The 21,847-nt window shown below is 38.8% G+C and overlaps 2 protein-coding genes across 16 annotated transcripts in view; one reads left to right on the top strand and one right to left on the bottom strand.

Moving 5' to 3' along the window:
• REPS1 (RALBP1 associated Eps domain containing 1) overlaps nt 1–1,986 on the top strand; it is a 75,627-nt gene extending 73,641 nt beyond the window's left edge. For all 10 annotated transcript variants that reach the window (XM_070417793.1, XM_070417788.1, XM_070417789.1 and 7 more), the window contains one exon: nt 1,727–1,986. In XM_070417793.1, the coding sequence (XP_070273894.1) occupies nt 1,727–1,795 (69 nt within the window). In that variant the 3' untranslated portion in view covers nt 1,796–1,986. The remainder of the gene's footprint in view (nt 1–1,726) is intronic.
• A 3,276-nt stretch (nt 1,987–5,262) lies between these two features.
• The window catches only part of ECT2L (epithelial cell transforming 2 like), a 63,217-nt gene continuing 46,632 nt past the window's right edge, over nt 5,263–21,847 (bottom strand). For 5 of the 6 annotated variants that reach the window (XM_070417776.1, XM_070417779.1, XM_070417777.1 and 2 more), the window contains 7 exons: nt 20,282–20,429; nt 18,376–18,449; nt 18,121–18,277; nt 17,474–17,539; nt 16,054–16,142; nt 7,894–8,066; nt 5,263–6,302 (listed from right to left, as the gene is read on the bottom strand). In XM_070417776.1, the coding sequence (XP_070273877.1) occupies nt 6,175–6,302; nt 7,894–8,066; nt 16,054–16,142; nt 17,474–17,539; nt 18,121–18,277; nt 18,376–18,449; nt 20,282–20,429 (835 nt within the window). In that variant the 3' untranslated portion in view covers nt 5,263–6,174. The remainder of the gene's footprint in view (nt 6,303–7,893; nt 8,067–16,053; nt 16,143–17,473; nt 17,540–18,120; nt 18,278–18,375; nt 18,450–20,281; nt 20,430–21,847) is intronic. The other variant, XM_070417778.1, reaches the window with a different exon arrangement.

Genomic DNA, 21,847 nt, shown 5'->3' with positions numbered 1-21,847 from the left:
ATTAATTGGCTAGAACTCAGAGGAATGTGTCCCTTATTAAGAACACTGGTTTTAAAGGTTCCAACTCAGGAACAGCCAGATGAAAGAGATGTATAGGGCAAGGTATATGGGAAGGGGGCAAAGAGCTTCCATGCCTTCTCCAGGTGGCACTCTCCCCACATCTCCATGTGCTCACCAATCCAGAAGCTCTCCAAATACTGTCCTGAGGGTTTTTACAGAAGCTTCATTACTTAGGCATGATTGATTAAGTCATTGGCGGGTCCTGTTGATTCAACCTTCAGCCAGGGATGGGACTGAAAGTTCCAACTTTCTAATTGCTTGGTTGGTTCTCCTGGCAACCAGCCTTAGGTGCTTTCCAAAAGTCATTTTCATTAGTATAACAAGATACCTTTTTCCCCCAACCCAAATGTTTGGGAAATTCCTAGGGCTTTGGGAGCTGTGAGTCAGGAACTGTGGATGAAGACCAAATATGTATGAGATATACAGAGTTTGGGCATCTGAATGACAAATGATTTCTTATAAATCATAATATCACATTAGGCATTTGATAAATGTCTGTTGAATGAATGATATTCTTACAAAATTCTTTGATCAAAGAAGACATAGTTGGTCTATAATTATAAGTTTGGTTTGTTGTAAAGGAATAATATAAAACTAAGGACAAGCTTGCTAGTACCAAACTGAAGATGAAAATTTTGTTCATGGGTGTTTTTCTGAAGAACTAAAGAAAACCATAGAAACATGTATATAGGAGCCATTTTAAGAATCACCCTTCTCATTATTTCTGATAATAGAAAATAGGAAATATGGTACCAAATAGGGAAAGGTAGTTCTGGTTGAAATATGATATTATCAGTATTATGGAGGGGCGGGGGGAGTAGATAAATTAGAATTTGCTGGCTATCTACAAAGACTGCTCAAAATCAGCAGTGATTAGAAATTCTATTGCAAAATAAGTTTATTCTTTGTGAAACTGAAACTCAAAATGAGGTTCAGGCATTGCTATAACCAGATGTAATCACCAGGGGAAAGAATTTATGTTAGTTAACTTATCTACAGTTACTGCAAGGGATATGATTCACGCATAATAGCCATTGTTGTGGCAGAATGCACGGAGAACCATCAGCCATCACTCTGAGGGAGGAAAGTTTAACCTTTGTTTTTCTGACCTGATTGTCCAGGAGAATTCTGGATCCAAAGCCTAAACTGAACTTGTGGGGAGGCTCTGACCTATATAACTCCTCCCGTGGCTGGGTGGCTGGCCCCTGAGGGTCCCCGCAGCTCTGCCCAAGTCAGTCTTGGCGGGGCCTTGGGGGCATGCTCCACAGCTCCGCCCTAGTCAGCTGTGGCAGGGCCCTGGGTTAGTCTCTGCAGCTCTGCTCAAGTCAGAGTGGGGAAGTAAGATTACAGTTTTAACCAGATACTGAACGAGGTTGTAAGCCCCCCCATTTTCCTTTTCACCATCATTTGCAAATATTGGCTTTTCTAATAATTAAACAACAAAAAACGTTTTATTACCCTGATTTATATAATAAAATATTTTAATAGCATCTTTTAATATTACATACATAAAGAAACATTTCTAAAGTGTCTTTTTAAAAAAATGAATTGCTGTCCCTTGGTTTTCTTAACAAATTTAAGTTGTTTTTTTGATGCAGAGCTGTTGTTAGATGTGCCTTAATTTTTATAAATGTTGAAACATAACTTGGCTTTGCATCTTTTTCAGGATGTTCTTGAGGAGAGAATTTCCCTGGAAGTTCAACTGGAACAACTTCGACCATTCTCTCACCTATAAGCCAATTGCCGTTAACTGTGAACATACCCATTCTTAAGCAGTTTTGAGTTCAAGCCAATTTGGAGGCCCAAACATTCAGCTCACTGCTTAACTCAACATTAAATTTTATGATTCTGTTTTGCCCTATATGTTCACCATTGTATTTAAGTATCTTTTATTTTTTAATTTCAACAATAAAAGGGTCAGGACGACTTTTTCTCCAGGGTATATTGTGTTTGTTGGCACAGCCCACCCTTGTTATTCCAAAGCATCAGTAATACATAACATTGGTCCATTAGATTTATGTGGCCAAAACTTCACACTGATTTGATTTACAAAATGGGCTTCTTTTTACATCTCAAGCATATTTGCAAAAGGAGACAAAATTAAGTAAATTCAATTTGTCTTCTCTTAAGTTAAATGTTTCACATAAAGTATCTATATTTGTTTTGTAAAATCTTTAAAATTAGTTTTCTATTTAAATTTTTAATTTGAAAGAACTGTGTTGGATAAGGCCTTCTTTAACCATAAGCTCTGCAGTAATCAACATTCTCTGGAGTCCTTGGTATTTTCAGCGTTCTCCGTGTCAACTTGGAATTCAGGTTCTATATTTTCTTTATGAAAATTTTATCAGTTTCACCAGTAACTTAAAATTGTTTTGTGTGAGATTTTAATTCAGCAGCATTCAAACATATGAAATAGCTTTGAATATAGACCTTTCTTCATTACTAATAGCCCGGTGCACGACATTCGTGCACATTAAAAGAGAATTAATTGCCCTAACCGGTTTGGCTCAGTGGATAGAGCATCAGCCTGCTGACTCAAGGGTCCCAGGTTCAATTCCAGTCAAGGAATTGGTTGCGGGCACATCCCCAGTGGGGAGTGTGCAGGAAGCAGCTGATCGATGTTTCTCTCTCATCGATGTTTCTAACTCTCTATCCCTCTCCCTTCCTCTCTGTAAAAAAATCAATAAAATATATTTTTTTTAAAAAAGGGAATTAATTAGCAGAGATATTTTAATATTGCTATTTGCCCTTTCTCTATAATAGAAGTGTGAGAGATGAAAGGAAATTAGTAAAATGTATATGAAAATAATATATAAATTTATTAATAAACAGTAACAAAAGGTTATAACAACAACAGAGGCATGATATAAAAATGACAAAAACATTATATGAAAACAACAAAAACATGATATAAAAACAACAGTGATGCAAACAATGACTGATAAAGTGATTAAACTTATTCTAATATCTCCCTGTACACCACATTAAGAGTGAAAACACTTTCAGAGTGCTTGATAATTTCCCTTGTGATGAAGTATTTAGAACTTTAACTGTAACGTCACATGCTCTTCAAACTCGAGAGAAAGCAAAAACATATAACTGACCATGTGCGAAAACGGGTTCAGGTAGGAATATGCCTACTTTGTCTAGAGTTTGTCCTTGTGATTTATTAATAGTCATCACAAATGCTGGCATCACGGGAAACCGTTGTCGAATCAATTTAAATGGGAGGCCAGTGTCAGATGGGGACAAATTAATTCTTGTAATCAGAACAACCTCTCCCTCCGCAGATCCTGTTAATACTTCAGCTTCGATAATGTTAGGTCGTAATCTTTTGATAATAAATCTGGTACCATTACAAAGACCCCATTTACTATTGAGATTTTTCAATGCCATGATGATTGCACCCACTTTCAATTTTAATTTATGACACAGCATTCCCGAAGGAGTAATACTATTAAGGAATTTGATGGGAAAAATTTTCCTTTTCAGCATCATCTGTGGAATCAATGGAATCATCACTCAAATATGTGTGAAAATCTCCATCAAGTATATCCAAATTTTCTTCATTTAATTTTTGAACATGCTCATTTTTTGGACAAAGAATTGCACGTTTAGATATATTTTTAATATTATCCATAGCAGTGGTTCTCAACCTTGGCTGCACATTAGAATCACCTGGGAATCTTTAAAATCCTGATTCCTGGGCCTCATCCTCTGGAAATTGTTTCTTTGTTATGGAATGGGGCCACAACGTTAGTAACAAAGAAACAAAATTTCTGGAGGATAAGGCCCAGAAATCAGGATTTTAAAAAGATTCCCAGGTGATTCTAATGTGCAGCCAAGGTTGAGAACCACTGATCTATAGATATAGTATTTCCAAAGGTAGCTTCAATAATAGATCCATTACAAATCATTTCACTTCCACACTCCGCTCCGAGGGCGGGTTCCTGCCTGAAACCTCACCCTCCAGGAAACAGCTGGGGGAGGGCGCAGCCGTTTCCAAGACAACCCCTGCAGGACTGACTTCCTTCCAGTTGGTCGTGCATCTGGCCATGATGTTACACCCAAGGTTTTTATGTAAGTAGATACCCTAAAAGTTGAAGGGAAAGTGTTGAACTTTCACAAACAACCTAAGTACCATCCACTTGCAAACATCACTGCTTTTTGCATGACTTATACACTTAACTCTCAATTAAAAGCTTATACTCATCAGTCTCTACAGAGATTATTTTCAAGTAATATGTTTTAAAACTTCTGAGGACATTAATTCACAAAATAAATAGAAATGTCTTAGGATTTCTAGTTTATCTTCAGCTGTCTTGTCACTCACTCTTTTGCCATGTAGACAGGTTTTTCCTATTAACGGAGTTTCTGAAGTGTGCCCTATTTAGGATGATATACTGTCTTAGGATTTGTTTCAGACCACATGATATATATACATTTTGTCAAATTTGTAAATTTATATTCACTGCTGACTAATGGCAGATGTTCCCTTTAATGGTTTATTCTGTCTGTGGGATCATACATAGTAAGCTGCATGGATATATGATAACTGAATCAAAAGTGTGGTTTTACACTAATGAAACTTTTAAAGTTGTATACAATTTTTAACAAGAATTTAAATTTTTAATAATTAGAATAAATTTATATTTTCATTGTTGAAAAAAAGAAAATGTTTCAAATAGCCTAGTTCGCAATCATATAGTGTACTAATAGATTGTATTACCTTACAGGAGAGTATGAAACTAAAAGGAAGCTGACAACCAAAAGCTTCCTAGATTAATATACCTTTTATCTACCATTAACTAAATAAAAATATTTTTACTACATATATCAGCTAAAGTTTCCAAGTACCTAAAAGGTTATGGCTTCAGTTTTTTAAATACATAAATGAAGACTTTAAAGAACGGCCCAGAAAACTGCTCAACACCTACTTTGCTGTTTCTCTGTTTTGAAATAGACTTGTCTTCATTTCCTTATTTTTATTCAACTAAATTCCATTACAGGTAAGTTTTGGTAGGCTTCCATTTATTTTTCTTTTTTTAAAAGTGGTGGTGTTTTTTTCCAACAGCTTTTCAATGTAATAATGTCACCAAATGTTAAAGCTTTTTATTTGTAAGATCTAAGAATTTTATTTAGCAATCAAAGAACACTTAAAAATTACAGAAAACTTTTTAGTACTTTGTAGTGGTATATTTTTAATGCTCTCTGGAAGAGTACATTCATATTAAGGATATATGTGACAAGTTACTGAGTAAATTGCCATTTATATTTCCTATACATATTTTTAAATTAATAATTCATGAAAATGTTAAAGATGATTGATAAATCACCAACAAATTGAAATATTTCTCTAGACCAGTGGTTGGCAAACTCATTAGTCAACAGAGCCAAATATCAACAGTACAACGATTGAAATTTCTTTTGAGAGCCAAATTTTTTTAACTTAAACTATATAGGTAGGTACATTGTTATTAACTTAATTAGGGTACTCCTAAGGCTTAGGAAGAGCCACACTCAAGGGGCCAAAGAGCCGCATGTGGCTCGCGAGCCGCAGTTTGCCGACCATGGCCTAGCCGTGGGCAAACTACGGCCCCGCGGGTCCGGCCCGCTTGAAACGAATAAAACTAAAAAAAAAAAAAGACCGTACCCTTTTATGTAATGATGTTTACTTTGAATTTATATTAGTTCACACAAACACTCCATCCATGCTTTTGTTCCGGCCCTCCAGTCCAGTTTAAGAACCCATTGTGGCCCTCGAGTCAAAAAGTTTGCCCACCCCTGGCTAGACTGATCATTTAAGAAACTTCATTCTGATTTTATTTTTTTACTAGATCATAAAAGAAAACTTTAAGTATACAATATGCTTGTTCTGTCTTAGGTGTTGTCAGTTAGGTAACTCTATCTAATAGTGTCCATGAAAAATAACTACCAAAAGAGATGGTTCAAAATCTTGGACTCAACTTATTGTGCATTTCACATACTTGAACACAGATGATAAAGTTTAAAAGTTAGGAGGAAACTTATGGACCGTCCTCGCATGGAACAAAAAATACATGTCTATCTTTGCCAGGAGAATTGGCAGCCCTGATGTTTTCTTAAAGTCCGGTCTCACTTCTCCATGGTACTTTTTATTGTATTTAGGAGAACTGACAACCATAGGAACTTGTCATCTTCAGCTTCTGTGGCACAAATCCATTCATGTTTTGGACCTTGAAGAATAAAGGCATTCTTGATATCTGTAAAAATATTTGAGGTTCACTAATTAATCTTCACAGGTAACAATCAAAAGGAGAAATTGTTTAAAATTCAAGAATTGACCAGTGTCTTCTATTTATAAGAATATTTTGAATATTAAAAGGAATTTAAACAAATACAGTTTAGGATATAACTTAAGTTTAGAATAACTCAAATATATGACATCTAAAATAATATTGTCTTTATATTATAACTGATTTTAATTAGCAATTATATTTAAAGACTAAGTGATAGATATGTAATGTTATTTAAATCCTTGCCTTAGCCACTCCAGAAAGAACTGGAACTTGTAAAGGTCTTCACTGAGAGTTATAGATGGAGATGTGGAGAGCTAGACCTAGACAACTTTGTTATGAGAACTGATGACAGAATTAAGGCAACTACTTAGATGAATGGCCACTATCTCTTAGGGTACATGATGATATTTTAACATAGGGCATAGCTAATTAAGGGGAGTCATACACTTTTAAACATACCCAGTGGTTATAGGTAAACCATTTAATCTGAGTGTGTCTTCTAGGTGGAAATACTTATTCCCACACTTGGTTTTCTTTTTTTCTCAGGCTCATATTTAAGATGAGACTGCAGCTAATGAAAAGCAATTCTTTTTAGATTAATTTTTTTCTCTGAGATCTTGGTTCCACTTTAACCTTGAGTCCTGCCTTTACATGCATGAAAAATACTGGAATGAGAGTGCTCCCTTCAGGTTGTCTGGCCCAACAAATAAAAGAAAGAGACATAGGTCCTTTCAGGTGTGGGAAGTAGAGGGTAGGAAAACTAAAAATAGGCACAGTTGGTTTAGGTTTAAGTCAAAATTGTTTTTATAACAAACTAGAGGCCCGATGCACAAAATTTGTGCAAGAGTAGGCCTTCCTTCCCCCAGCTACTGGCACCAGCTTCCCTCCGGCACTCCGGACCCGGGCTTCCCTCTGGCCACTGGCAGGCACCCGGGAACCGGGCTTCCCTTGCAGCCCCAGCTTCGTCTGGATGGTCATCCAGAAGGATGTCTGGTCTAATTAGCATATTATGCTTTATTATAGAGGCTATTTCTATTGAGGTTATTATGAATGAAATGTTTGTTACTAAACATCCTTTGCAAATCTGTTGATTTATTCCTTCTTTACTCGCAATTTAAATATGAATTTAAGAAAAGGTACAGTCAAATATGTAATAATCATTTAGTTCTAGTAGAATGGAAAAGTAATAGATAAAAGTCTACAATTGTAACATCCACAGGCAGTATAGGGTAGTAGGGTAGTGGAGTAGTGGTTAGGGGCTCCCACTCTTCTCAGACTACTTCAAATCCCTTGGGATGATGTCGAGTCATGCCCCTTTGTGAATTTTGAAACGTCTTAATGTCTAGAGTGCATGTCTGCATTCCCTTCTTTTGCTCTTTTACGTAGATGAAAATTTACATGAGTGAAATCCCAAAAATATTTGGGGAGTTATTTGCAAACTGAAAAGTATAATTCCAGTCTTTTCCCCACTTTTCTATTGTAATAGTTAATGAGCTTTACTACATAATAAAGCTTTCAAAAGGTATTAAAGTCTTGGTAGGAAAAGAATACATACATTTGGAATCTGGAATATCTTCAACGAGTAACCTACGAAGGGCTACTGATGCAATGAACTGGTAGGTTGATTTTGAAGTCCTTTCAAATGGGGTGTGAGAAGTGCTCCGACTAGCAACAAGCAGTGCATCATTGAAGAGGAAAAGACTGAGGTCTCGGGTGTGTTCATAGAGCCTGTGTTAAAATGCAGAAGGGGCACTTTCAGAAGCATTCCATATGCAATGTGGGGAAAGTGAACCTTCATTCAGCTTTCCCTCCTTTATAACATGCATCATGCTAAAGGTGTGTTTTTAAACTTTTGTCAAGTTTGATATTTTGTGTATGATATATTTGGGCGACCTGGGGAAAATAAATTGGGTTCATTTTTTAAGGGTAACAGGTTGGGGTGAAGAATTAGTGAGGCTCAAAGTGTCTTAAGTAGAAAGCATTGAACTGCTGGTAGGAAATACTAATTTCTAATTTTGATTGGAGGTAGGGAAATGGATGTGTAACCTCATGAGTATGATAGGTTAGAATTAAGTAGCTCTTGATTTTCACTGAGGTTGCCAACAGGGTCAAATGTAGACATACGTATCAACAGGCAAAATGTGTCCACAGCCTCCATCTGTTTATTATCCTCTTTGCTGTTCTGTTGTTGGAGCCAGGTCAGGTAGGTGTCACTGTGTACTAAATGGGTGGTATAAGTACCCAACCGAGTATCAAGTGGCATGCCAGGGAGGAGCTTGGGGAGGCCCACCCCACCAGGCGTGGCTAAGGAAAGCAAGGTCAATGTTTTGATGGAGGGTTACCAAAAAAATTATTTTCTCTTAAAAGTATCAAGCAACCTTGGTTACTCTGAGGAAGGTAGTCAATTTACTGGCTTGTTCAGAGGAAACCTCTTATTTTTTTTTTACTTTCACCACTTTCTGTTTAACTTTTAATTTGTCAATTTACATCCACATACAGTTTCAATAAATGTAAAGTGACATCACATCCCTCCACTTAGATCACCCTAGATACCAAGCTAGTACATATATTTCCTATTTTTTTTATCTGTTCAGGTAATCACACAGATGAACATATATACACATCTAGGTAGTTTGCCATTATTTTACAAAAATGGTTATATTCACCTCTCTCTCTCACTGAACCTCAGACCCTTCAGTTCGCAGGCCAACGCTCAATCCACTGAGCCAAAACAGTCACGGCTATCCTCTCTGCTTTTTCCCTAGTAGAAGGAAAGTGGAAAGGCAGAGGGTTTTCAATCCATACCAAAAGGAGGGAAAAAGAACTCTACTTGGACATAGAGCAGTCTAAGTAAGACCCCAGAGGCTTGAAATAGTGTATAAGTTGGGGAATTATGATGTGTTGCAACCATAAAGTGAAAGAAAGGATGGAAGGAGATGAGGTTGGAGAAAGGGGTTCCAGGCTGTCCTCACATGGAAGTCATTACAAAGCCTCTCTTTCCCACACTCCCTCCTCACTCTCTTTCTCCCTTTCACCAGGTTCATCTATTTGCTTTAAAATAACCCCTCAATTGAAAATTGAAAACAATTCAGGAAGACTTGCAACATAAATGACATCTGTGAATGCTCTGGAAATTAATCCGTTATATACATCATTCTTTTTGAGGTTATTTTATCTTCCTTCTAAAGAACTCAGAAACTTAATGGCAACTTGAAACAGAACCCAATTTAGTCCTGTCATTAGACCAAGAGGGTTTTATTCTCCCTGGTCCTTTGTCAGATTTTAAATGGATGTGGTTCTATTCCCCTTCTCATCTAATACTGGAACATATCCATCTACAGCAAGATCCTCTTTTAAATGATGTTTTATTTCAAGAGACCTTTTAAAGGGTAAAAATAATAGCTCCACTCTCGACAAAGCTCATGGCTGGAAAGTGAGTCTATTTATCTCCAAAGATTCAACAAATTCTTACGAAGTGTTGGGCCCAAATTCTTGGTGGCTAGAGGAGGAGATGGGGTTCAGAAGGGAGACATGACTTGCTCAGAGTCACATACCTAAGTTAGTGTATCACCTGTGTACTTTCTTTCTTCTCATAGCTATTGGGTACTTTCCCTCGAAGTGAGACCCAGACTCTGGTTGGAACAAGAATTCCTGTCCTATGCTCCTCTGAGATATAGCACCCTAGAGAATTAACATGTTCAGCTGTTGCTATTGTCTGGTGTAAATCTCTCTATATTCACCTGTTTCCTTAGGAGTGAGTTACTCACTGGACCATGGCTGAAAACCCCACATAGTCCAAACCTTGGTGATCTGTTTGGTTTATTCTCTCAATGGACCTCTTCTCTGTAGCCACACACCCCCTCTGTCCATTCCTTGTACTGTTTATAGTACCTCCCATCACAGGGTGTGCATTTATGTATTTCCCACATTCAATTGTCCTAGCCCACCCTACCAGCCACTGTTCACCTGCCTAATCCTCTCTCATTCTTTAGGTCTTATTTTAAATGTCCCCAAGACAACCACCACCAACCACTGACTTCTCAGACTATCAGAAATATAGCTACCTGTACCATTTATTCATTACACTGATCACATTTGTGATTATTTAATTGAGAGTCTCTCCCACTTCTCCATAAACTTCATGAAAATGGGAACGGAGCTAGTCATTCTCTTCATCTCCATAGAAGTAGTCATGTGTTGACGAACTAGCCAATGTGGCCTTTAGGGTCTGGGGTGGAGGAGAAAAAGCAGGCGCTTCATTATAAAGGACAGTGGGACTGGCAGGAATTTGTCCACTCTCCTTTATGATGGGCCTTTCAAAAGGCTTGTTTAATCCCTTGGTCCCACAGGACCCCATTAAGGTCCTGGATTTTGTAGCTGGCATCAAAGAAAGCAGGTCTCTAATACCCTCACTTCATTTACAAGCTGATCTTCAAAATCTTTCTCCTTAGGCCTCCTTATGTTCCAGAACAGCTTCTTACCTCTGAGAGTCTCCTCTGATTTCATTTCTCCTGCATATAACACTGCCTCCAAATAGTTTTTCCTTTCTCCATCCCCAAACCATGGTTGGAGCTCCATCCTTCTTAGCTGAAGATGTGCCTTGTCCATGTTCTGGTTCCCCCCAATTGCAGCTCTATGGATACTCCAGCCTGATTCATAGCCTTTCAGTTTCTCAAGTCCTTTGCTCCCTCATCCCCCAGAGTTCTGCATATGCTTTTCCACTGCCAGGAGTATTCTTCTTCCTACTCTGCTCATTTGGTTAACTCAGACTCATACTTAAGACAACAACGCAAATAAGAACCCTTCTTTGACTCTTAGCTTCTGTTAACACCATAAACAGGGCATTTATAAAAAAATATTTGGAGCAGTTTATAAGGTTGTATTTGTGAGATTATTAATGTCTATCTGTTCTAGACTTTAAACTCCAAAAAGGCTGTCCTTTTGTTGTTGTTTTTGTTCATTAGTACAACCTCCATGACTGGCATGGAGTGTGTGCTTAAAATATTGGTTGAATGAATAAGGGTAGAAATTCTTCAAATCGGATACATCCACCTTGAGCTTCTGCCCTTTTCTACTCTAAGAAAATGCGTTGAAGAGCATGGACAGTCTCATATATAACCTTCTCTAAATGTCTCCTACAGTAGGGAGGGCAGATACAAATGCCCTCAGTTACTAACAGTGAGAGATGAACAAGTACTCACTTGCTCTGCCCCTCAGTCTCTACCTTTCCAAATGATTCCTAGAACAATTGCCTCAAAGGGTATGTTTATTTATTCATCCAACCATCCATTCATTCATTTATTCAGTAAATGGCATTTCTCAAGGTGAGGTCCTAGGACCAACTGCATGGAAATTACCTGACTACTTATTAATGATGTAGCTTCCTAGCTCCTATGAGAAGATTATAAAACTAAAATCTCTTTACATGCAATTTTCATTTGAACAAGTATTAGTGATTCTTATGCACCTTTGAAAGCCAATGGGTGTCGTGGTTGTGATGATTGAACAAGATGCTCTATATAAAGGATTTGGTAGCCATTTTATAACACAGAGCCTGGCACATGGTTGGTGCCACACATCAGTCCATCTTTCCATCTACTTAACCATCTGTCTCCCTAACCATCTATCTTCCTCCATCTTTTCTAATATAGTACTTTCATTTCTCCATCTGATTCCATCCTATTCTTCTCTTCTATTTGCTTTTCCCATCTTATCTCAAACTAGAGGCTCGATGCACTAAATTCATGCAAGGGGCTCGGCCCTCTCAGCCCTGGCTTCATCCGGAAGGACATCTAGAAGGTCGTTCGGCTATCTAGTTTAATTAGCATATTACCCTTTTATTATTATAGATATCTTACTCTGCCCAAAACTAACAGGAGGCCCATCACTGAACTAAGTGATGAGAGAAATATAGAAGACAAAGACCTGGTTCTCAGGGCGCTCCTAGCAAAGAGAGGAGATATGGAACTCCACAGATGTATACAGATGTGTGGGCACATCCTGGCCCATGAGCCTTGACCTGTGCAAATTGCCCCTACTCTGCTCTTTTCTCCTATCCCAGGAAGCCTAGTTCCAAGCTCCCCCAAATGACTCTAGCTCTAGTTCTCAAACTTCTTCATCCTGTGCTTCTTTGTCACTTGGAGATAGACACAGTCACTCATTCACCACATCCCACCTGGGCATTCAGAACTTCCTCCTCAGGGTAATCACAAGATAAGATTAATTATGCTAATCAGTCTCTGCAGGCTGACACAACCAGAGCATGAGATAATTCTAGAAATCTGTATAGGAGCTGCCTACCTGCTGGGTTTAATTTCTCCATCCAGCACAGTAATTAGAGGGGAGAGGTGGGTGGTGCGGTGAGAGGAGTTTGCTCTTTTCAACTAAGGAGCACATTGTTCCATCTTCCCATGGAAGTTGCAGGAAGTTTTCCATGGACTGTCTAGCCATTTAATTTCCCCTCTTCGGACCTGCCAATGGACATCTTCTTGGGGTTAAGTACCAGCACAGTAGCCATTTTTTTCTTGATGGTGGTACAAAATGAGGTACTTGTATTTTGATACATTTTAAAATCCTTTTCACTCCCCTATCTACTCTTAAGCACCTTTAATATTTTAAATATATATTTTTCTTATTCAAATATAAGAGAAGTTGGCCCTGGCTAGTTTGGCTCAGTTGATTGGGAATCATCCCATGCGCCTAAAGGTTGATGGTTCAATTCCCTATCAGGGCACATGGCCCTGTTTCGGGTTCAATCCCTGGTTGGGGGTGTGCAGGAGGCAGTTGATCGATGTTTCACTCCTCTTTCTCTCTTTCTCTCTCTCTCTCCCTCTCTCCTTTTTGTGCTAAAAATCAATAAAATATCGTGTGTGTTTTTTAAATAAGAGAAGTTGCAAAAACTTTAGATCAAGCATCCCTAACATGAGTTTCAGGGAGTGCTAGTTCTGCAAGTTGCCTTGGGATAAAAGTTTACAGTTCAAGTTTGGGAAGCCTGAATTTCTATATCCCCTCTTGGAGAGCCATGATCAACATTAGCATATTAAAACTCTTAAATTCCTGTAACAAAGAAAACATGTTTAACTACAGTTAAATGAAGATTTCCCAAATTTATTTTATCATATATTTTAGTTTTTCTCTCAAAAGTGACCTAAGATAAGGACTTGAGTACAGTTAGTTTGTTGAGAGACAATTTCAGAAAACAAAAGTGAGGGGATGGGAAAAGTGAGGCAAGTTAGGAAAGAAAGACAATCAAGAGGTATTAATGAACTCATTACTGCTATAAACAATCGGGATTTACTTTTGCTAAGAACTCTCTAAAGACTCATGTAGAATGCACCACAGAGTTGTCGTGCTTGAGGATAGAAAAGATTCAGCATTCATCCACTGACTCACATCCTTTATTGTTTGGGAGTTGCTCTAAGGGACTTTAACCTTTGTGTACTACTGAGTTCATCAGTTGATAAGCCTTCTCCAGCTTTGGAAAAGCAGACCGGAGAGATTTCCTGACTCAATATGACAACGGTTCTCAACCTGTGGGTCGCGACCCCTTTGGGGGTCAAACGACCCTTTCACAGGGGTCGCCTAAGACCATCGGAAAACACATATATAATTACATATTGTTTTTGTGATTAATCACTATGCTTTAGTTATGTTCAATTTGTAACAATGAAAATACATCCTGCATATCAGATATTTACATTACAATTCATTAACAGTAGCAAAATTACAGTTATGATGTAGCAACGAAAATAATTTTATGGTTGGGGGTCACCACAACATGAGGAACTGTATTAAAGGGTCGCGGCATTAGGAAGGCTGAGAACCACTGGTGTAGATAGACCATTATTTATTCAACTCATCCCTTTTTGATGGACATTTGCTTTGTTGACAGGTTTGGGTCTCCTCCCTTCCTCTCCTTTCACTTGTTCTTTATTGCCACTTTGAGCAATGTTGGAATAAACTGATCCTTACATAGAAACAAATTTCTTATATGTGCTATTCTATCATAGGATTGCCAAGGGTAGGACTGATTGCTGAAAGGGTGTATTCATTTTAATCAAAGACTTCCAGATTGTTCTCCATAGAAGCTGCTAAATTTCATATTTAGAGTCTACTTCATGTGACAAATGTCTCTGACTTGTACATAGGACAAATTTTAATGTGCATTTGAATTACTTAAAGATTTTGTTAAAATGCAAATTCTGATTTAATAGAGCTAGAGTAGCCTGAGACTATTTCTAAAGTGCCCTGGGTATGTTGGTAAGCAGGCCATACTGAGTAGTGAGGCACTTACCAGTTACAACCATTCTGTAATCTGGGCAGAGGACTGGATCAGGGAGCTCAACGTTTCTAAAGAGTACTATACCTTAGGTTCAGCTATTGGACAAGTGTTAGGAGTTCAGGTCGTGTTAGTTGCATGAATAGGTAGACATAGTCATCCAATCCCTAGAGCCAACTCTCATATATTTCCTTCCCATTTCTGGTTATGACTCTAGCTGGAAGGAGTGGGTTGCTGCACATACACTGATACCTTACAAGAAATAATGTTCTAGATCAAGTTGATCTAGATAATTGACAATAATAGATCAAATAGAACTAAGTATAAAAGAAAGGAAGCAAGAAAGGGTGCATTTCAAGTATGTGTGATGGGTGATATGCAGTGAAAGACCACTTCAAATAGGCAAAAGAACTCCATCCATATTCTTGCCCCACCACTTGTTTGAGACTGGCCCCACCACGTGTGTGTGTGTGTGTGTGTGTGTGTGTGTGTGTGTGTGTGTGTTTAAAATATATTTTTTTTATTTATTTCAGAGAGGAAGGGAGAGGGAGAGAGAGACAGAAACACCAATGATGAGAAAGAATCATTGATAGGCTGCCTCCTGCATGCTCCCTACTGGGGATTGAGCCAAAAATCCAGGCATGTGCCCTGACCAGGAATTGAACTATGACTTCCTTGTTCGTAGGTTGAGGCTCAACCACTGAGCCACGCCAGCCAGGCACCCCCACCACTTGTTTTTGTAAATGAAGTTCTATTGGAACCCAGCCACACTCATTTATGTATTATATTGTTTATAAAGATGGTGTTTGTTATGTGTTATATTGGTTATATAACTGCCTTTGTGCTTCAATGACTAAGTTAGGTAGTTGCCACAGAGATTATTTGGCCAGCAAGACTTACATGTTTACTAGCTGACCCTTTACAGAAATTGCCCATCTTTGTTCCACAGGAGAAAATTGGATGCTAGTTTATGGAAATTGACACCCTCCCATCTTTTGTTCTTACATTACTCTGAGCAGTGTGCAAACTAGATATGGTGAGACCGCAATATCATAGTGATGTTATGGTGAGACCTTTTAAATACTGACCACAGTAAATATGAGGATAAACTGCTGTTCTCTTTCTTATAGTTGAGCAGATCATACGTGTGCTATCCCACAACACTTGGATCATCTCTCAGTAGGGAAGTGACTAACTTTAGAATTTCTGTTTCTGTGTAGTTCATGGTCCTGGCAGAAACTATTTATTTTCTCCCATTTGCCCAGTAGCTGCCTGGAATTCACGTAAGGTGATAAAGCATCTCGGGGGGGGGGGGGGGGGGGGTAACTTTTCAGTTCAACACACAGATTATCGTAAACTTATACTATGTCAGACATTGTACAGGATACAGGGTGTGAGTAAGACACAGTGACAGCTGCAAGATAGTTAGATGTTTACCTTAAATAGAAACTTATTTCCTCATCACAGCAGTGAAGTTGGGTTACATCTTGGACTCTAATCAGATATCTGTTTACTTCTGATAGAATCTATGAAATAAAAAAACATACATACATTTTTAGAAAATAAAAGGCCCCACTACTGCAGAACCATTTTGTATCCCAGAATATGCAAGTGTTGAGTAGAACTCAGTTCAATTATAAAAAAGCCAATGATTTTTTTAATAAAATAGGCATTCTTTAGATAAAGACCACAGAATTAACAATGAAAACTTTATTTTAGGGTGTTGTCTAATTTCTTAAGCTACTGAAATTGTTTTATTTATAAACATTTTCTTAGCATCAAAAATAAAGTGGAAGTGGGGTGAATAAGAAGTAAACTATCAAGAAAAGGAAGGGAATGAATTGTTACAAATTAAGAAGTCAGGCCTTTGCCCTGATGTACGGTAGCCATGGAGATGGTCACTTGGTGTGAACAGTCATCTAGAGATGAAGTTCCATGGGCTCTGTGAGTTCCAAGATTTTGAACTTTTTGTATTTCAATCAACTCCACTTCATTTTCCCTACCAAAATATGCAGATCTAAGTTACAACAAAATAACTCCATCTTGCTTCCCCAATTTGACCAAATAAAAATAACGTCTCCAATCAATTAATAATTTAATTCAATATAATTCATGTATCGAGCTCCTGTTATATGCCAAGCACTAGAAGACAAGTAAAACGTAGCTCACACCTGATAGAGTTCCCAGTCTGGTGAATGAAGGATTGTAATAAAATGTGACAGATGTTCAAGGTCCTGCACGAGACCCAGAAAGGGGCAATTCCCAGCAGGAGATGGTGGGAGCAACTACAGGAAGATGATGATTGAACTGGATTTGTAAAGGATGAATAGGAGTTTATCCAGCAGGGTAGGAAAGAAGGTTATTTTCAAGAAAGAGTATGGGCAAAGCACAACTGTGTGAGGAGAGGCTAACATTACTGGAGAATCATGAGTAGATCTGTATGGTTGGCTCATAAAGTGGTAGGCAGGGCAGTAAAAGAAAAGGTAGAATGGGACCAGGTGATATTCTATAGGTAACAGCCAACAGAGGGCTTCTAAGATTTTTCAGGTATCCTCAGTGTGCAAGATCCTAAGCAGGTACTCTGCATAGAGAAATATGAAGCAATAGAATACATGGCCCTTTCCTCAGAGGGGGTCATGATCACAGTAGTACCAAGAAAGGAGCTAAGGGATGGGGTCAAGCCCACTTAGCATCCTTGCAGATAGAAGGATGTGAAATGTGAGGGCTTGGCAGCACCAGGCACACAGCAGGCATTCAACAGAGATTAGCTGATTGGATATCTGAATGTCTCCTTTTGCCAATGATATGAGGTTTTATCCATGAGCATGAGATGTAGCAAGTACATCAGAATACGTACAGGGCACCCCCAGATGATTCTCTGTATGTCTGACAGCTGATCTTTCATATTGATGTTTTGCTTCATCTAGAAAACAAAGTGATTTTAAGGGAAATAAAATTGTGAAATGTGTAAACATAAATGGCACTTGATACAGGGCTTACTATTTCCATACATTATAATAAGAATCTAATTTCATAGACCCAGTGTTTTAAAACAAAGAGGCAAATGACAAGACTGAATTCAAAAAGCATCTTCTGGGCAGAATATGTCATCAGTTTACACTCAGCCTGGACCTGTGCAGAGTGCTCATCACAAAAATTGTTCAGAACGATAGTACCACACTCAGATGCTGACTTAGTTCAGGAAATCTCACACATTAAGTTCTTTCAGCAAAAAAGGATTTTACTTTTTTTCTTTTAGTCCTCTAGAAAAATCAATCCAAATACCCCATTCTTCACACTTTCATATTAATAAAGCTTTTCTTGTACTTGTATAGTTATCTGAAAACATTCTGTCTCATGTTGTTTGGCTTAAAATAGATGCCTGTAGTGCTCCAAGTCTCTGAACACAACAATTTCACATTCAAAGGCTGAAGAATTTGAGTGAGACTACCAAAAAAGCATTATGGCGTTTTTAAAGGACACAGACTCTTATCAGCAACCAACCTGATCTATATAACCTTTATATGTTTTCATTTGGTCAATTGCAGTGGTCAAGTCCCCACGGTCAGCATGTTCTGCAGGAGTATGAAGCCTCAGAGCATAGAGAAGATGAACATACTCATCAAATCTTCGGGACGGGTACAGGAGCAGCTCCGGCAGGCTGTGTGGGGCATAGAGAAAGGAGCCAGGTCTCTTTCCGAAGGTCAAAGAAGGCCCTGCCTTCGGGGTGCCTCAGCTGTGCTCTCCCTCAGAACTTACCTCAGCATTTTGGTGACAATGGTTTTATCATGCCTCTTCAGGAAAGCTCGGAATGCTGGTACCATCTCTCTGCACTAAAGGTGAGCATAATATTGTCAAAACTTAGCTCTGTGCGACAGTTGTAAAGCATTCTGTTACACCGGGCAGACATGATCTCTGAAGCTCTCAAAGCAAGAGGGCAACATCTACTTCTAGTCAAAGTACTATTAGTACTTACTAATATAATGTACCAAGTATAGTGATTTATTCATACCATAGAGATAACCCTATTCGTTGAACTTAATCAGTGTTGACAAATGAAAACAGACTTTGCAACCAGGGAGGCCTGGATTAGAATTAGAATTCTAATCTAATTCTACCTCATTCTTTGTGAACTTGTTAAGTTACCTAACTCCCTGAGCCTCAGTTTCCTCATGGATATCATACCTAACACTTGTGAAGGAAAAATAAATCCTGTCCACAACATGCCTGTTGCACAGTAAATGTTATTTCCTTGTAGTAAAAGACAATTGATGGTATTCACCTATAATACCTGCTGCTAATCATTATAAAGGTGTTCCATTGTATTTAACATCTGCTTTAAAGTGTATTCATTCATCACCAGTAAAGTGCCCAGGAAGTACTCATTTTTCTCAGTGGGGACATGCCTAAAAGATGCCAGTAATGCTAATTCCTAGAAATCAAATAAATACTGACTGATTTCAATAAGAGTAATAGCTAACAGTTATTGAGTACTTAAATGCACACCCTATTTTAGTGAACCAGATATCATTATTATCCACAACTATAAAAAATTTGGCACCAATCTGTTTCTGATAATATGTGACACTTTACTCCAATTCTTGTCCTCATGGTCAGTTCTATGAAATTGCCTTATTCGTGCAATTTTCATCCAATACATAATTAGTATGTCTAGCAGTGTTAAACTCTCTGGGCAGGGTGAAGGTGTACCATAAAGGGAGGTGCCCAAAGTCAGGAAATGGCCCCGGGGGGCTCAGTGCAGCCAGGGGGCACAGCCGAAACAGCCACTGGCAGAAGTGTGCCCCAAGTTGCAAGGTAGCTCTTCGGCTGCACTTCTGATACAAATTGAGGAGGGAAGAAAGGGCTCTTATTGCCATTAGAAGAGATCCCAACCAGAACAGCAAGGGATGCAGAGGGAAGCGAATATTCCTGCTCAACTACAGATGGCACAAGTCACAATGGACTTTCTGAGAAATGTACAACAAAGAAATTCTTTATGCATAGTGAAATTTCACAAATTGAGTAGCCTTACCCCAAGAAACATGGACAATTAATTTCTTTTCTTTAGAAGACAGCCACCTTTGTCAAGGTCACACAGGTCCGTGGGGGCAGAGTGGGATTGGAGCTCATGGGCTCCACTGTATCTAACAGTTAAATATTTCCCTGTAGAAGGCCAGAGAGAGTTGGGGGGCAGGAGGGAGGGGAGTAAGAGATCAACCGAAGGACTTGTATGCATGCATATAAGCATAACTAATGGACATAAGACACTGGGGGGTAAGGGAGGGTAGGGGTTTGTCAAGGGTGGGGGGGAAAAAAGGACACTTATGTAATACCCTTTGTAATACTTTAAGCGAAAAATAAAAAATAAAAAAAATATTTCCCTGTAAGTGACCCACAGGGTATCTGCAGCTAATGGAAGTCTGGCAATTTGCATGAGGATTAGTTCAGTCCAACAACCAGTTTCTGGGCCCTGCTTTGTCAAGCACTGTGCTAGCCACTCGTGACACAAAATTAAATGTTGGGTCCCCGTCCTCAGCGTACACAGTAAACTGGAGGCGTGGGTCTGGAAGCCAAGCCCTATTAGTCTTAGTTCTTTGGATTGCACACAGCACTTCCTTTCAAGTTCAGGTCTCATAAATGCCTGGATGGTAACTCAATCATTTACCTTCTCAATGGTTTTCAGAACAACAGGGTAATTGTTGAAGAAATTGGTATATGTGTTCAGCTGGCTTCCAAACTTTAAGAATATTTCTCCCACACAGTGAGCTGGGCCCCATTCCTGTAGTCTGTCTCTCAGGTTATCTAGAAACTGCCTGCAAGACGGGAAAAGCATGGCCATGAAATATTGGCCAGTGATAACCTATAAACTTAACAAATGAATCAGTTTGCTGCTTGCTTCAGCCTAGTCATTTTATGGTTGGGCTTTTGTTGCATACTTTTGTGTTAATACAGAGCTGTACAGATTCGACAGGACAGGAGGAGCTGGGAAGGGAGGAACTAGGCTGACTGTGGGGGAATCCCACCTCCTCACCTTAATCCCTTGAGGCTGAACCCCACGCTGGCCTCCATAGGTTGCCCCAGACTCTCCCATTCCCACACGGCCAGGCAGACAAGGAAGGTTTCTTACAGTCCCCAGAGCAGAGTGCTCAATTCATTTTAAATGGCCATAATCTTCCCTCAGGCCATTTCCCCGTGGATCTAAGGTTGTCCTTCATTCAGCCATCACAGGCCTTGAAAACAGAAAAGGCCTCATTCAACCTCTTTATTTTGTAGGAGTTGTGCCCAGGGAAGGTAAGGAACTTGTTCCCAGTCATCTGGAACAAGCATGTCAAACTCGCGGCCCAGCCAATATAACAGTATGTAAGAAATGGTTTAATAAAAATTTCCTAGCTTAATTTTTACAATATCCTGTTATACGTAATTATTAATAACAAACGACAACGTTTGCTAATGACTGATTACTATAATCATGTTGCATTCATTTCCCTTATGTGCCTTACGCACAGGCACACCATTTCTCCCCACTAATACTAGCAGCAAATATTTTAGCAGCCGATTGCCAAGTCATTAGTCTTGGACTGACTTGTTTGGTGTGCGCAACAGGAAATACTTTGCTTTTGGAGAACAAGAAAAATAGGCTTATTTGCATTATGCTTATTAATTTGTGCAGTTATTCAGTTCTGGTAAGTTAATGTTTAAGAAAAAATATTAATTTTTATTAAAATGTTCTATTATTTTATGTTAACAGTTACTCATTTATTTCAGCCCTTTGTATTCAGCATGTCTCTATCGAAATAAACCTACATTTCTATGGAAATTGAAGCTTTTGTTTTTTTTCGACCCACATAGACTTAAACCTTGTTTATTTGGCCCGTGTTAGCCTTTGAGTTTGACATGCTTCTTCTGGAAGGTTACTGGCAGAGAACCACAAGCTTAGTTTGTCTTTACCACAGATCAAATGATCACTTCCTCTGTGTCCTATGACATTCTCAAAACATCTACTGTTATTAAGCTGACCATGGGTTCTCCAAGCAAAATATCCTAGTAACTTAGTCCCTTCAAATCCTTCGGTTTCTTTCTCATTGCTCAACTAAACATACTGTCTTGTCTTTTGCATGAGCAATATGTTGAATACAAAACCGCCTGGCACTGACCTCCACTCCTAGTACCAGGGGTTTGAACTGGGGCAGAGATCAGCCCCTGAGAATCATCACTACTGGTTGCAGCCCAG

This window comes from Myotis yumanensis, unplaced genomic scaffold (genome assembly GCF_028538775.1).
Source record: "Myotis yumanensis isolate MYYU_CA2020_CCGP unplaced genomic scaffold, mMyoYum1.0.hap1 SCAF_6, whole genome shotgun sequence".
Taxonomy (NCBI): domain Eukaryota; kingdom Metazoa; phylum Chordata; class Mammalia; order Chiroptera; family Vespertilionidae; genus Myotis; species Myotis yumanensis.
The sequence above is the reverse complement of the archived record's forward strand: the minus strand, read 5'-3'. Positions and strand labels throughout refer to the sequence as shown.